The 12,396-nt window shown below is 38.1% G+C and overlaps 1 protein-coding gene across 4 annotated transcripts in view; it reads right to left on the reverse strand.

Annotated features, from left to right (window-relative positions):
* LOC116297485 (uncharacterized) overlaps positions 1–12,396 on the reverse strand; it is a 31,794-nt gene that overhangs the window by 14,426 nt on the left and 4,972 nt on the right. For 2 of the 4 annotated variants that reach the window (XM_031705708.2, XM_031705707.2), the window contains exon 2: positions 8,238–8,758. In XM_031705708.2, coding sequence (XP_031561568.1) covers positions 8,238–8,565 — 328 coding nt within the window. In that variant the 5' untranslated portion in view covers positions 8,566–8,758. Of the gene's footprint in view, positions 1–8,237; positions 8,759–9,297; positions 9,459–11,860; positions 11,989–12,396 lie in introns of those variants that run through there. The other 2 variants (XM_031705709.2, XM_031705713.2) reach the window with 2 other exon arrangements.

Raw genomic sequence — 12,396 nt, forward strand, 5'->3', positions numbered from 1 at the left:
AAATTTGGGTCAAAATTATACATTTAGGGACCGGTCATTATTTAAGTTGGAGGTAGGGGGGGGGGGGGGTGGAGGAGAAATTGTCAGTGACGCAAAAAAATTTCAAGGCCCCCCCTTTGAAGGCATCCAAGTTTATCGAAAACCCCCCATGGATTGTAGTAAAAAATTTAAAAATTTTCCCTAAGAGTCATTTTTAAATTTCAAGACTTTCACTAGCAAAAATTTCAGCCCCCCCCCCCCCCCCAATTTTTTCTCCCCCCCCCCCCCCCCCCAACTTAAATAATGACCGGTCCCTTAGCCCATGAGGTTTTTTTTACTGACATTTTTTTTTCTAGTATTATAATGGTTTCAGACTTTATCTTATACTATGTTGCAGTTATACAATGCCGAATGAATAAAATACATCGTATTTGCTTATGTTTAAAGGAGACGGAATAAATAACTTTGAGGAAGAAGATCAAGTGTTTTGGGATGACAAGTTGGACAGTGAATCTGACCATGAAGAGATAAGAGGAAACGAAAGAAGGAGATTGGTTGAAACTTGGGATATTGATATCGAAGACGTAGAAAGAGATTTTGAACAATCTAGTGCAGAAATAAGCGTTGCCGTCGAAGCAAGTTCCCGAGTGACCCTTATTAACTGGATTGCCTTGTTTGTGTGCTTTTGGTCTGCATACTTTTCTGTACCAGACCGAGGCATTGATATTCTCCTCGCCTTTTTTAAAGCGATTTTTCAGGTTTTGTGTGAGCTTTCGCCAATCATTTTCCCAACCGCAGTATTGGTTTTCCCGAGCTCCTTCAAACTCTTGAAAAATTATCTTTCTTTTAAAGATAAGCATTCAAAGTATGTTGTTTGTCCGAAATGCGACACCCTATACCGTTTTCAAGACTGCATAACAACAAGATTCGGGCGTGTCATTGCTAAACCATGTTCTCACATTGCTTTTCCGAATCACCGTCAATTGTTTCGCCGCACACCTTGTGGAGCGGAATTGCTTAAGGAAATTCGTTTGAAAAATGGACAGACGAAATTGTACCCACATAAAGTTTATTGTTATAAAAGCATCAGAGACGCTCTAACTCACTTTATTAAGCGACCAGACTTTGTACAAAAATGTGAGATTTGGAGAAATCGGAATGTACCGGACGATATTTTAGTTGATATTTACGATGGCCAAGTGTGGAAAGATTGGCAATATTTTAACGGCACTCCTTTCCTTGCCCAGCCTAATAATTATGCTTTTATGCTGAATGTTGACTGGTTTCAGCCTTTTAAGCACAGTGTCTATAGCGTTGGAGTCATATATATGGTCCTCCTAAATCTTCCGAGAAAAGAAAGGTACAAAGAGGAAAACGTAATAATAGTTGGGGTAATACCTGGTCCACACGAGCCCAAATTGAATATCAATACGTACTTACAACCACTCGTAGCCGAATTGAACTTATTGTGGCACGAAGGCATCCAAGTTCGGCCTCATGGGAGTAGAACAGCAAGATGTTTTCGAGCTGCCCTCCTTTGTATTGCTTGTGACATTCCTGCACTAAGAAAAGTTTGCGGTTTCTTAGGATGTACTGCTCACCGAGGGTGCTCAAAGTGCACAAGATTTTCCCCCGGAGATTTTAGTAGCATGGATTTTTCAGGTTTCGAAGATGACGATACACCAAGGACAAATGAAGAGCACCGAAGAGAGGCTCAGAAAATACTCAATGCAACAACCGCTGATGAACGAAACCAAATTGAAACTTCCACTGGAACAAGATATTCTGAACTCTTACAGTTGCCTTACTTCGATTGTACTCGTTACCATGTTGTTGATCCTATGCACAATTTGTTTTTAGGGACAGCAAAACATTTAATGAAAAATGTATGGCTAAATGCTGAAACGCCAATTATTTCTAAAGAAAATTTGAATAAAATCCAGGAAAAGGTAGATGACGTCAAAGCACCATCATTTATTGGGCGTCTCCCGAAAAAGATATCAACATCGTTTGGAGGATTTACTGCTGATCAGTGGAAAACATGGACTCTCTTGTATTCTGTATTCTGCATTTGGAATATCGTTCCAACAGATGATTTGGAGCTGTGGAGGTTATTCGTATTGTCCTGCTTTCACCTTTGCTCTCCACTTATTACAACTGAAGAGCTACAAGAAGGACATGATTACCTAGTGGAATTTTGTAAATCGTTTGAAAAAAGATATGGAAAGGAACGTGTTACGCCAAACATGCATCTACACCTGCACCTCAAACAATGTATTTTAGATTACGGGCCTGTATATTCATTTTGGCTTTTCAGCTTCGAACGTTTCAATGGGATTTTAGGAGCGTTTCGAACTAACAATAGATCTGTTGAAATACAAATCATGAGAAAATTTCTCCAAAAGCATGAACTAAGAGATATCCCTTTACCAGAGAGATTTCGAGAAACTTTCCAACCAGTATTTCAACTTCTTCAGGAGGCACAACAAGTAGGAACACTTGGCGAAAGCATCCCATCAATACCATCAACACTTAATCTTTCAGTTGGTCAAGTACTACGTTGCTTAGAGTGGAGCAATATGAATGCATACTCATGTTTTTCACCTCGATCCATTGATGTTCTTGATGATGACTATACAGAATATCTCTTTAAAGCTTATGAAACAATTTTACCTCAACACTCGGTCATTGAATGTGTTACCGATACGTTTGAGAGAATTAGTACCATTGGATATTCGGGGACAAAGCTAGGGTCCTCTGACTCTAGACTGGAACGTTCTTCCTTCATTCTTGCAAGTTGGTGTGGCCAATATAGTGGCAGTATTGAGACCGATTCATTTGACTTGCGCCCCGGTGTTGTCGATTTCTTTCTTAAACAAACCATTATAATTGATGGCAAGCAGGAATCATTGTGTATGGCAAAGGTTCGATGGTATCAGCAACATCCAGAAAGACACAGGATTGGCAGACCACATGAAATTTGGTGCAGAAACTTGTTTGAAATGGAAGGGCCCTCTACATTCATTCCCATACAAAGGATACACAGCCAGTTTGTTGCTGCTTACGATGTTATTGACAAAGAAAGAGTATTAATTGTTTGTCCTTTACAACGTAAATTGTACGGATGATGGAGATGACAGTAAAGTATCATCCAGGAAAAATATTCAAAGCTATCAAAAATAAACTGTTTGAACTGTGCATCAGTAACTAGATAGTCAAAATGAAAATTGAATGAATTCTTTGATGAGTTTAAAATTAGATGAATTAAAATAATTATGAATGAAATTGCATATATTGCCAATAAAAAAGATGAATTCACATGTTTAGACTAAACAAAATTGATGCTTCAAATAATATTACAGATGTTAGCGGTTTGAAATGCAGCTGAGGTTAATGGGTTAATGAGTTTTCTTATTGTCACTGGAAAAAACGCATGTACGACTTACGCATATTAAAAATACATCGTCCGCGTTTTTTCCTGTGTGTATCAACGCATATAACCTCACTTTCATGACATCAAAGCAAAACAATGATTGAATTAATGTGGTCGCAACATTGATGTCATGCGTTAGGAGAAAAAATTGACACATATGACTGAGATGGACCTGCATGCACTCCCCCCTCGTAAGTCGTAAAAGCAAGCCAACATCCATCATAATTCAGTTGAAAAATTATTGATTTGTTTTGAAAAGTTTTGATTGCAATAAATTGAAACGGAAACCTCACATCGGATATACTCAGTTTGGGGTATTGTATTTGCTCCCCAGGTAAATATGGGGCAAAGCCTAGTGCAAAGTTGATTTCATATGTGCCCTTCATTTGACAATAGGGCAAATATAGGGCAAAAACGGTTATCATATATCCCCACTGGGTAAATGCGTCTAAACTAAGGGCAAATATATAACATATTTACCCATGTGTTCAGATGTATGGCAAAGCAATGGCAAATTTATTAGAAATTTACCCCGACCTTTGCCTGCATAGGCAAATGTATGGGCAAATATAGAGCACCATATTTGCCCAACATTTGCCAAGCGGACATATGATGACCAAATCCATTATTTCGTCGAGTGTCAATGATAGCGAATCCTGGAACAATCCCTGGGCTGATCAAGGTCAGGGCATGACTAACTCACAGATTGAACCTGAAATAACCTCTGGGCTGATCAAAGTCAGGGTACGGCTAACTCACAGATCAAACACCGAAACAACCTCTGGGCCCAGTTGTTCAAAGCCCGATTAGTGCTAATCCTGGGTTAACTCTTAATAAGACCTATAGAGTTAATCCTGGATTAGCGCTAATCCAGCTTTGAACAACCCGGCCCTGGGCTAATCTAAGTCAGGGCACGACTAACTCAAAGATAGAATCCTGGAACAACCCCTGGGCTGATCAAGGTCAAGACATGGCCAATTCACAGATCCTGCCCTGAAACACTAACCCACTCTGGGCTGATTTACAGTTAGGGACGCGGCGTTTCGAAAGGGAGTAGAACCAGAGAAGAACCGGGCGAAAAACCCTAAAATCAAGGAAGAGACCCAACAAACTCAACGTACTCAACACGCGTGACCAGTTTCGAGTCCCCCGAGAAGTGAGAGGCGAGTGCAACACCAGCCAATCAGCAGAAAACAGAAATTTTGATCGCGGCCACCTTTTTTCTATTGATGGTTTTCACTACCATTCCCAAGAGAATTGAATAACAAAAGACACGGCGGCCATGTTGGAGGATATAACAGAAGAATTCCTTGACAATTCTTTTGTTAAGTTACTCCAACATGGCTGCCGTGAAAACCATCAATACCCTGTGAAAGACATCATATTGCTTTTATTACTCTACCCCTACTGATCAATGACAGAAGTCACTATGGTGGTGTTGCCAATGATTGACTTAAATAAAACCTAGATTCATCAGTACTAGTGCTCTAAATATCACCCCCTCTACCCCTGTAAGTACTGATCAAGTCTCTAAGATATGTACCAGTGATGGACATATGAACCTACTAGATGTGTCATTAGATGCATCAGTGCTCTAAATATCACCCCCTCTACCCTCTGTAAGTACTGATCAAGTCTGTACCAGTGATGGACATATGAACCTAGATGTGTTCATTCAGTGCTCTAAATATCACCCGCTCTACCCTCTGTACGTAAGTACTTATCAAGTCTCTAAGATATGTACCAGTGATGGACATATGAACCTACTAGATGTGTCATTAGATGCATCAGTGCTCTAAATATCACCCCCTCTACCCTCCATAAGTAATGATCAAGTCTGTTCTAGTGATGGACATATGAACCTGGATGTGTTCAGTGCTCTAAATATCACCCACTCTACCCCCTGTAAGTACTGATCAAGTCTGTACCAGTGATGGACTTTGACCCTAGATGTGTTATCATCAGATGCAACATATAACTCTCATTTGTTGGATTCACATTTCCTATCGGTAAGTGTACACCCTCCCCTTCCCCCCCCCCCCCCCCCCTCCGTAAGTACTGTTTGTTCTCTTCAGTCGATTAAAAGAAAATAAAAGCAGAAACATGTAAGCTCTGAGTAGCTTTCCTTTTAGAAGGTTGTCCGACAATTAACGCGCTAAATTGACTGAGGTACTTTATCCATGCATCACGGAAAAGATTTAAAGAAATCCGTTTTTAAAATATATTTTGATATTTGACTATTTCTCTCACTCTGTGTTGAAATCATTAATTCTTATATTTTTGGCCATTGAACAACAACAAAAACCCAGCTCCGATAGAATAAAAAAAAATATTTGCTGCTAATGGTCGAAATAAACGATTGTATTTAGAGCGAAAAAATAGACTCGCAGAAAACAAAACACTTGTAAATAATGATTATGAAATTCATCATTGATGAATGTTGATTTATCTTGGGAAGATTACCGGCTTCTATCGTGTTATCTTTCACAAAGCACCGCGACTTTTCGATAAGGTTGATCGATTTTTTGAATAGGAAGTTACTATAGGTTGCGTTATCGCCTTCAAGCTCCTGGAGGTGAAGGTCGATCGGAGAATAACAAAAATATCTTGATTTTGACCGAAGCTTTTTGGTATAGCGATTTACAAGAACTCGCTCAAAAACCCGCCTAAGACTCAACTTTACAATGAGTACAAAGGTGATTTAAGTTTGCGAAACGAGTTATCATTAATGAGCTTTAGTGAGCGTCCTTCGGTGAGTAAAACAAAAGCTTACATCAGAGATAACTGAGAACTCCTGCGGGCTATGATGTAAGATGTAACTACAATCAGTAAAGCATAAAAACGAGGGGAAAAACCTGGGGCCACTAGAGCAAGTATCCGGCGATATTTAGTTGTACTCTAGGTTTTCTTGTAAAGCAAAAAAATACTGAGAAAAGAAAACGGTTTTTGGAAACTAGTTTCAAGAAAAGCATTAGTTTTGAAGCCTTCTTTTCAGGTATCGCAGAGACAGGGGAGGTTACCTATTTTTCAATATTAGGGTGGAAAAAATAATAAACGAAAAACGATAACGAAAGGAAATGACTGAAGCCTAGAGAACTTGAAAATTTGCATTGTGATTTGCAAAACTACTTAAATAATTTATATTCATTTTTTCGTAAGCTAGAGGTTTTGTAATATACAGAATATCCGACCAACAAACTCGAATTCATAAGATTTATTTAGGAGTTATTGATTTTTTTCTTCATGTACCTTTAAAATGCACTGATTCTAAGTCAGCATTTACAATTTTCAGCAATCGGTGTCTTTTTCATGCTGCTATATCAAAAACTCCTTTAATTAATCTTGTACGGCGTAGCACCAGTACTAGGGAGGCAGAACAATGAATGCAGGATCGGTGTATTCTGAAAGGGTTTTAGTGATACTAAATATTTTCATTTTCGGCCGATTATATAGAAAATAATAATAATAATAATAATAAATGAACAAATAAATGAATAAGATCGTATATTTGACCAAGATATTGTATTTGAATACAATACTAGCTATAAAAGAATCAACCTCAAGTTTCGACAATTGACTTTTTAGGCTTTGGTCATACATATAAATTTAGTGAAGTATTTCCTGAGGAAGGCGTGAAAGTTAAATTCCCAATTCTACAATAGCACGATTCCGACGTTTCGAGATGTTTTCTACTAATTTGCTATACGCAGTTAGAGCATGCGCTGACGTTTCTTCTCCATTTTCTCGCTACTCAGTTCCCGCGCCATAATGGCTAAACCAAGTCGGCAGCATTTCTAGCTATATGGTTAATTTTAGCGTGCGAGACGACATTCTGTGTATATAAAGTGTCCCAGTTACCCGCCTCACTGACTTCCTTCAAATTGCACATCTGTATGTTCTCAGAGCTCTAAGAGTTAGAACAGTGGCATAGCGAGGATATACCATGGAGGGGCGAGCAAACGCGTTCTGGCGCGAAAATTCCCGTTTTGTATTTTGTGTGTAGTTTTTGAAAGTTCTAAGGGAAGTTCATTTTTACGGGCGTGGAGGGTGGGGGGCTGTTGAGATTTAGTAGAGGGGGCATGGAAAAACGTAAAAATGGCATTTAAGGGGGGCCACCCTAAAAATAAGGGGGGGATACGTTAAAAAATTTCAGGGGTCTTATATTTTTGATACTTACTATTCACAAAATCCCACCAGCCCCCATGCCCGCAGAAAATGAAAGGTCCCTAAAGATGTTGCTGATAATCATGTCAGTGCTATCACGTGTTCGTTTTGTAAGGTTCAACCGGATTCTGAATACATTATTTCCTAAGTGTTTGCGTTTCATAAAAACGATTTGAATCTTCCATGGCCAAGTTCCTTTCGTGATAAACACTAGAATGATGTTGCTCTATCGAAAATGAAAAATGATGTTAACTGTTCTATTTAAAAACATATAATCAAGTGTAACATCGAATATCGCTTCAAAGGCAAAACCACGAGAAAACGCTTGTTACTTATCAGTAAATTGTACCTGTTTTTTTTTTTTTTTTTTAATTAAAAATGTAACTTCTCAGCGAATCTAAGTGCGGGAATAAACTCTTACTTTAACTTTTGATTCATTGTTTGGTCGAGAATCGTGACACTGAATTCAAAATTCAAACAGTTTATAGTACGTGCCCCGGTCATACATTTATGTGGTAATTTTTAGTGATTTGATTCTAATGTGCTTTTCATATGCCATTAGAATTCTATTGAATCTAATAGTGTCGTAACACCGCTATAGCATGACTTTTATTTATGAAGGTTATTTTGATTATGAAATAAAAATGGAATTTCAAAATACCTGAACTTTGAACTTCTTTTGACAATGCACATGTTCCTCCATTCTCTGGTTTTCCTGATTGCTTTGTGTCAGGACCTGTTTTCTGGTTTTGTTCATTCTTGCTGCTATCAGACAACTGCCTTGCTTTCTCGAAATATACGACTCCAACAATACAACAAGTAATTCCCCCAATGGCGAGCAGTACACACATGATCATAATTCTCTTGCTCTTATTCTTCTTAGTATTTGGATTTTGAGACTCACAGATAGCCACCGTCTCTTTTCTGTTCGTTATAGGTGATGTACTGTTCATGGAGTCCATCTCTTGGTCAACTGGTGAATCACACATTTCTTTAGGATTCAGAGCTAAATAATTTACCAATTCAATGCAGAAAGTCAGGATCTAGCTTTCCGTAGAGTCTCGCTATGTCTTCAGGTTTTCTTCCAAGCTATTTTACATTTTCTTTTCATGAAGTAATTCAGTTCATTTGAAAAGGCTTCCCCACGTTGAACGCCTCCTCTAAAACTGAAGTTTTTATTTCCTAGGAAAAAAAAAAAAAGAAGAAAAAACCGGAAATAGAATGTCAATGTAAAATGACCTGAAGCAAAATAGACCTTCAGGTTTTAATGTTAAGATTAAATCCCCTTACGCGGAGAACTAAAATCATCTAGAGTAATCTAATTCGCTAAAGCCGTTCTTAATTTGAATCAAATTGATTTTTTTTTTTTTTTTTTTTTTTTTTTCGATCTAAAATTATTATTTTTTGGCGATAAGCGGACATCATTTATAGGTGTTTTGAGTGAAATAAGAGTATTTTAAATGCGCTCTACTTGGATAAAGGGTTTAATACCGGGCTTTTATATGTATGTATATATATATATTTATTGTATGGCACTAACCGGAGTTGATCACGAGAAAATCTGGTTAGTTTTAATTCAAAAAAAAAATCGTTTTGAATTGGATAGATATTTTAAAATAATTTCTTCCCTAAAAAGGAAGAAGAAGATTAAAAAATATATCCCTGCACAAAGCAACCGGCCTGCAGACTGCATGTTCAAAATGGCTCAATATTTCGCTTACTTTTCGAATTCTCATGCTATGAAACGATGCCTGTCGACCAATTTGGTTTCTCGTCGCGAATGAAGTTTTCAAGTTGACCCTAAATAGCTGAAGAACGGTGAATTCCCGAATTCGCGTTGTTAATAAAAGCCGGTTTGTTTCTTTTTAGTGTTCTAGAAAATTATTAGAAATAATTTGTGTATTTGTATTTTTATGCCTTAATCAAGAATAGGCTAGCTAGGAAATCATATTTATAAACATCTATGTTCATGTCCTAATGGCTGCCTCTGATCGTAGTACGAAAATATTCGGATATTTCCTAAATAAAACGCCAATTTATAATTGCCAAATGATGTAGAAAACACGGGGGGTGCACAGCCAAATAGCTAGGGTTATTTCAAAAAAAGGCCGAAAAATTTGGAATATGCTACATTCGGAAACTCCCAGTAGTTTGGCGCTATAGGAGTGAAATTCCAAAATAAATGGGCATTTACCTAGAAAACAATGTTTCTTTGTCGCTTTGGGCTTTTCTACGAGTGATCAAAGCCTCCCACCAAGGATGTTTAGTCTTCGCAGCCTCATAACAATTTTGCAGTAAAGTGTTTACAATGAAAACAACTAGTTCAAGAGTTATTATGAAGTAATTTATTAAGTATGAAGAATAAATTCCTGAGGCATGAACATGTTCACTGTAGCAAGAAATAAAGATAGAACGAATGGCTGTTGTTTGGATGCGATCAGTGTCTTTAAAAATCTCATAGAGTTCGTTTTGATTGGATTATATCGCCTGTCAATCAACCAATCAGATGCACCGGGAAAGCACAAAAGAATAAACCGATCAGGTCAAGAGAACATGAAGGAGGTACACTGTAGAATTAGCCTGCGTCACATCCGGAATTTTCTTCGTATTTACATAGAAAATTCCGGATGTGACGCAGGCTATGTAGAATGAGCTAGAATCAACCAATCACATTAACTGAAAAGTGCAAATATATCAACCAATCAGGCTCACTATAAAATATAAGATACACGTGTGCCAACAGCAGTAGCCAAAATTATGCTGGATATAGAATTTCACCTTCAAAGAGCGCCAGAAAACAATTCCAACAAAATCGACATTGCAATCAGTGACAAAGAGAAAAAACGATGCTTGCTTGCTAGGAGGAACAGTGTGCATGATGGTTGGAAAGATAACTGAGAGAAACAGTCACAAACAAGAAAAATCTCGAGAGCTACGAAATGGAACTTAAGACAACTTTACCCCAAATGATCCAAGTCAACCTGATGTTCAACTTCCTGGGGAACTACATCACCAAGGTTTAAAGAAACAAGTGCAAAATTCATCACCTCAAACAGCATAAAGGAATTCGAAACAGACTATCTACTATCAGTAATTAACGAAGAGCTTTGGGAAAGAACAGACGCGGAAATACCAATGAGTGTTGTAGTGAAGGAGAGGGCTGGAGGCGGATTGGAAATACCTTACGAAGGAAAGAGGGAAATACGGACATTGGAATGGAACCCTCAAGGAAGAAGGAGAAATAAAGGTGGGGAGGCAACGACAATCATGGAAGAGTTCACGCATGGCAGAACTGAAGAACACATGCGGGAAGAGGCAAAGAAAACAGCTGAAAGAGCTGCATGTCTAATAAAATAATAAAAATATTGAAACGGTTATACATAATCACATACTAATTTGAACAAAAGACACAATTATAATTGCATTTGCTTTCTAAAAGCTCCGATAAATCTATTTTCCTTATACGTTTCCGGAAATTGCCTAAAATGGTTATTGACTTAATGGTGTTATTCAACTTGTTTCTTAAACTTTGTGTGCGATCCTCCTGAAGTTTCAACAGGGCTGCAATTTCACAACAAAAATGTTTTAACTAATCGTAACAATATGAGTAAATCACAATCTCTTTCGTACAATTTTAGTAAGTCCTTATTGGTCAATACCCCAAAACAGGATCTACATAACTAGGGATGTGATTGGTTCACGACTAACTCTCTAAATAAGTCAGTCATCCGGGAAGCCGTTGTAGTTTCCTTTGGATCGCATTGTTTCTCAGAAAAAGAAAAAAAACTAGTGATGCTCTTTACGTTTAACTTTAGACTTTTGCTCATTGACATTGAAAATAGCTAAGGAAGAAAAACTAATAAGTCGTTCGTTCATTCGTTCGTTTTTTCGTTCGTTCGTTCGTTCGTTCGTTCGTTCGTTCGTTCGTTCGTTCGTTCGTTTGTTCGTTCAGTCTTGGTATAATTTCCTATAAACGACTCACATTATAATCTGTTTTTTTATGTTTACTTTTCTACTTGAGCACTTCCTCTTAAGGCAAACCACAGTAATTAGATATTTTAGGAAATCTCAAAGAACCTACACAATCCGCCGCCGTGACTAGTGGTGAAAAGAACTCTCGAGAATAGAGTCCACTTACTGTGCTTTGTAACTGGAAGTCGCCGGAAACGCGATTCAAGAAGCTTAAGCCCTTGCATTAAGAGAAACCATGCGAAAAATACTTTAAACTTTCCTTGTAAACAGAAAAGATATGTCCTTGAAAAGTTGGTCTGATTTCAAACTTACCACAGGCAGCCCAAGCAATACTCTTGGTAGAAAAACCTTACTGTAAATGTATTTGGTCAATCTGCTCAGGTACAATGGTTCGCGAATTTTCTTTCTTATTGAAATTCGTATTTCCTAACGAGAATAAAAGGGAGTGTGCAAGAAATGTTGGTAGAGGAAGTCAAATGGCGCCATCATGCAAACGTACGTCTTTGTACTACGTGACGAAATCAAGAATGCGCGAAGCGAAGGTAAGAGAGCAGAAAGAAGACAATGGGAACTGTTTTTAGAAATGCGTAATGCGTCAAAGCGAAAAATAAAAACTTAGCCAGTGGAAATGTTGGAAGGGAAGAAAAATGACATCTCTTACTGAGAGCCGGGGAGAGACCTTTGCAACGCGGACACAGGAGATTTGTCTTGAGTCTTGACGGATTTGAACGTTCCCCGGGACGCGTTTGATTGCTCATGATGAAAATATGCTATACGGCGACAAACGGTCAAGTGCTCATGCGAGCTCTGTCCATTCGTATCCAGGTTATTATCATATTTTCACGCCA

Source organism: Actinia tenebrosa, unplaced genomic scaffold (assembly GCF_029948245.1).
Source record: "Actinia tenebrosa isolate PJP-AT-01 unplaced genomic scaffold, QUT_ActTen_1.0 PGA_scaffold11__36_contigs__length_13525064, whole genome shotgun sequence".
Lineage (NCBI taxonomy): Eukaryota > Metazoa > Cnidaria > Anthozoa > Actiniaria > Actiniidae > Actinia > Actinia tenebrosa.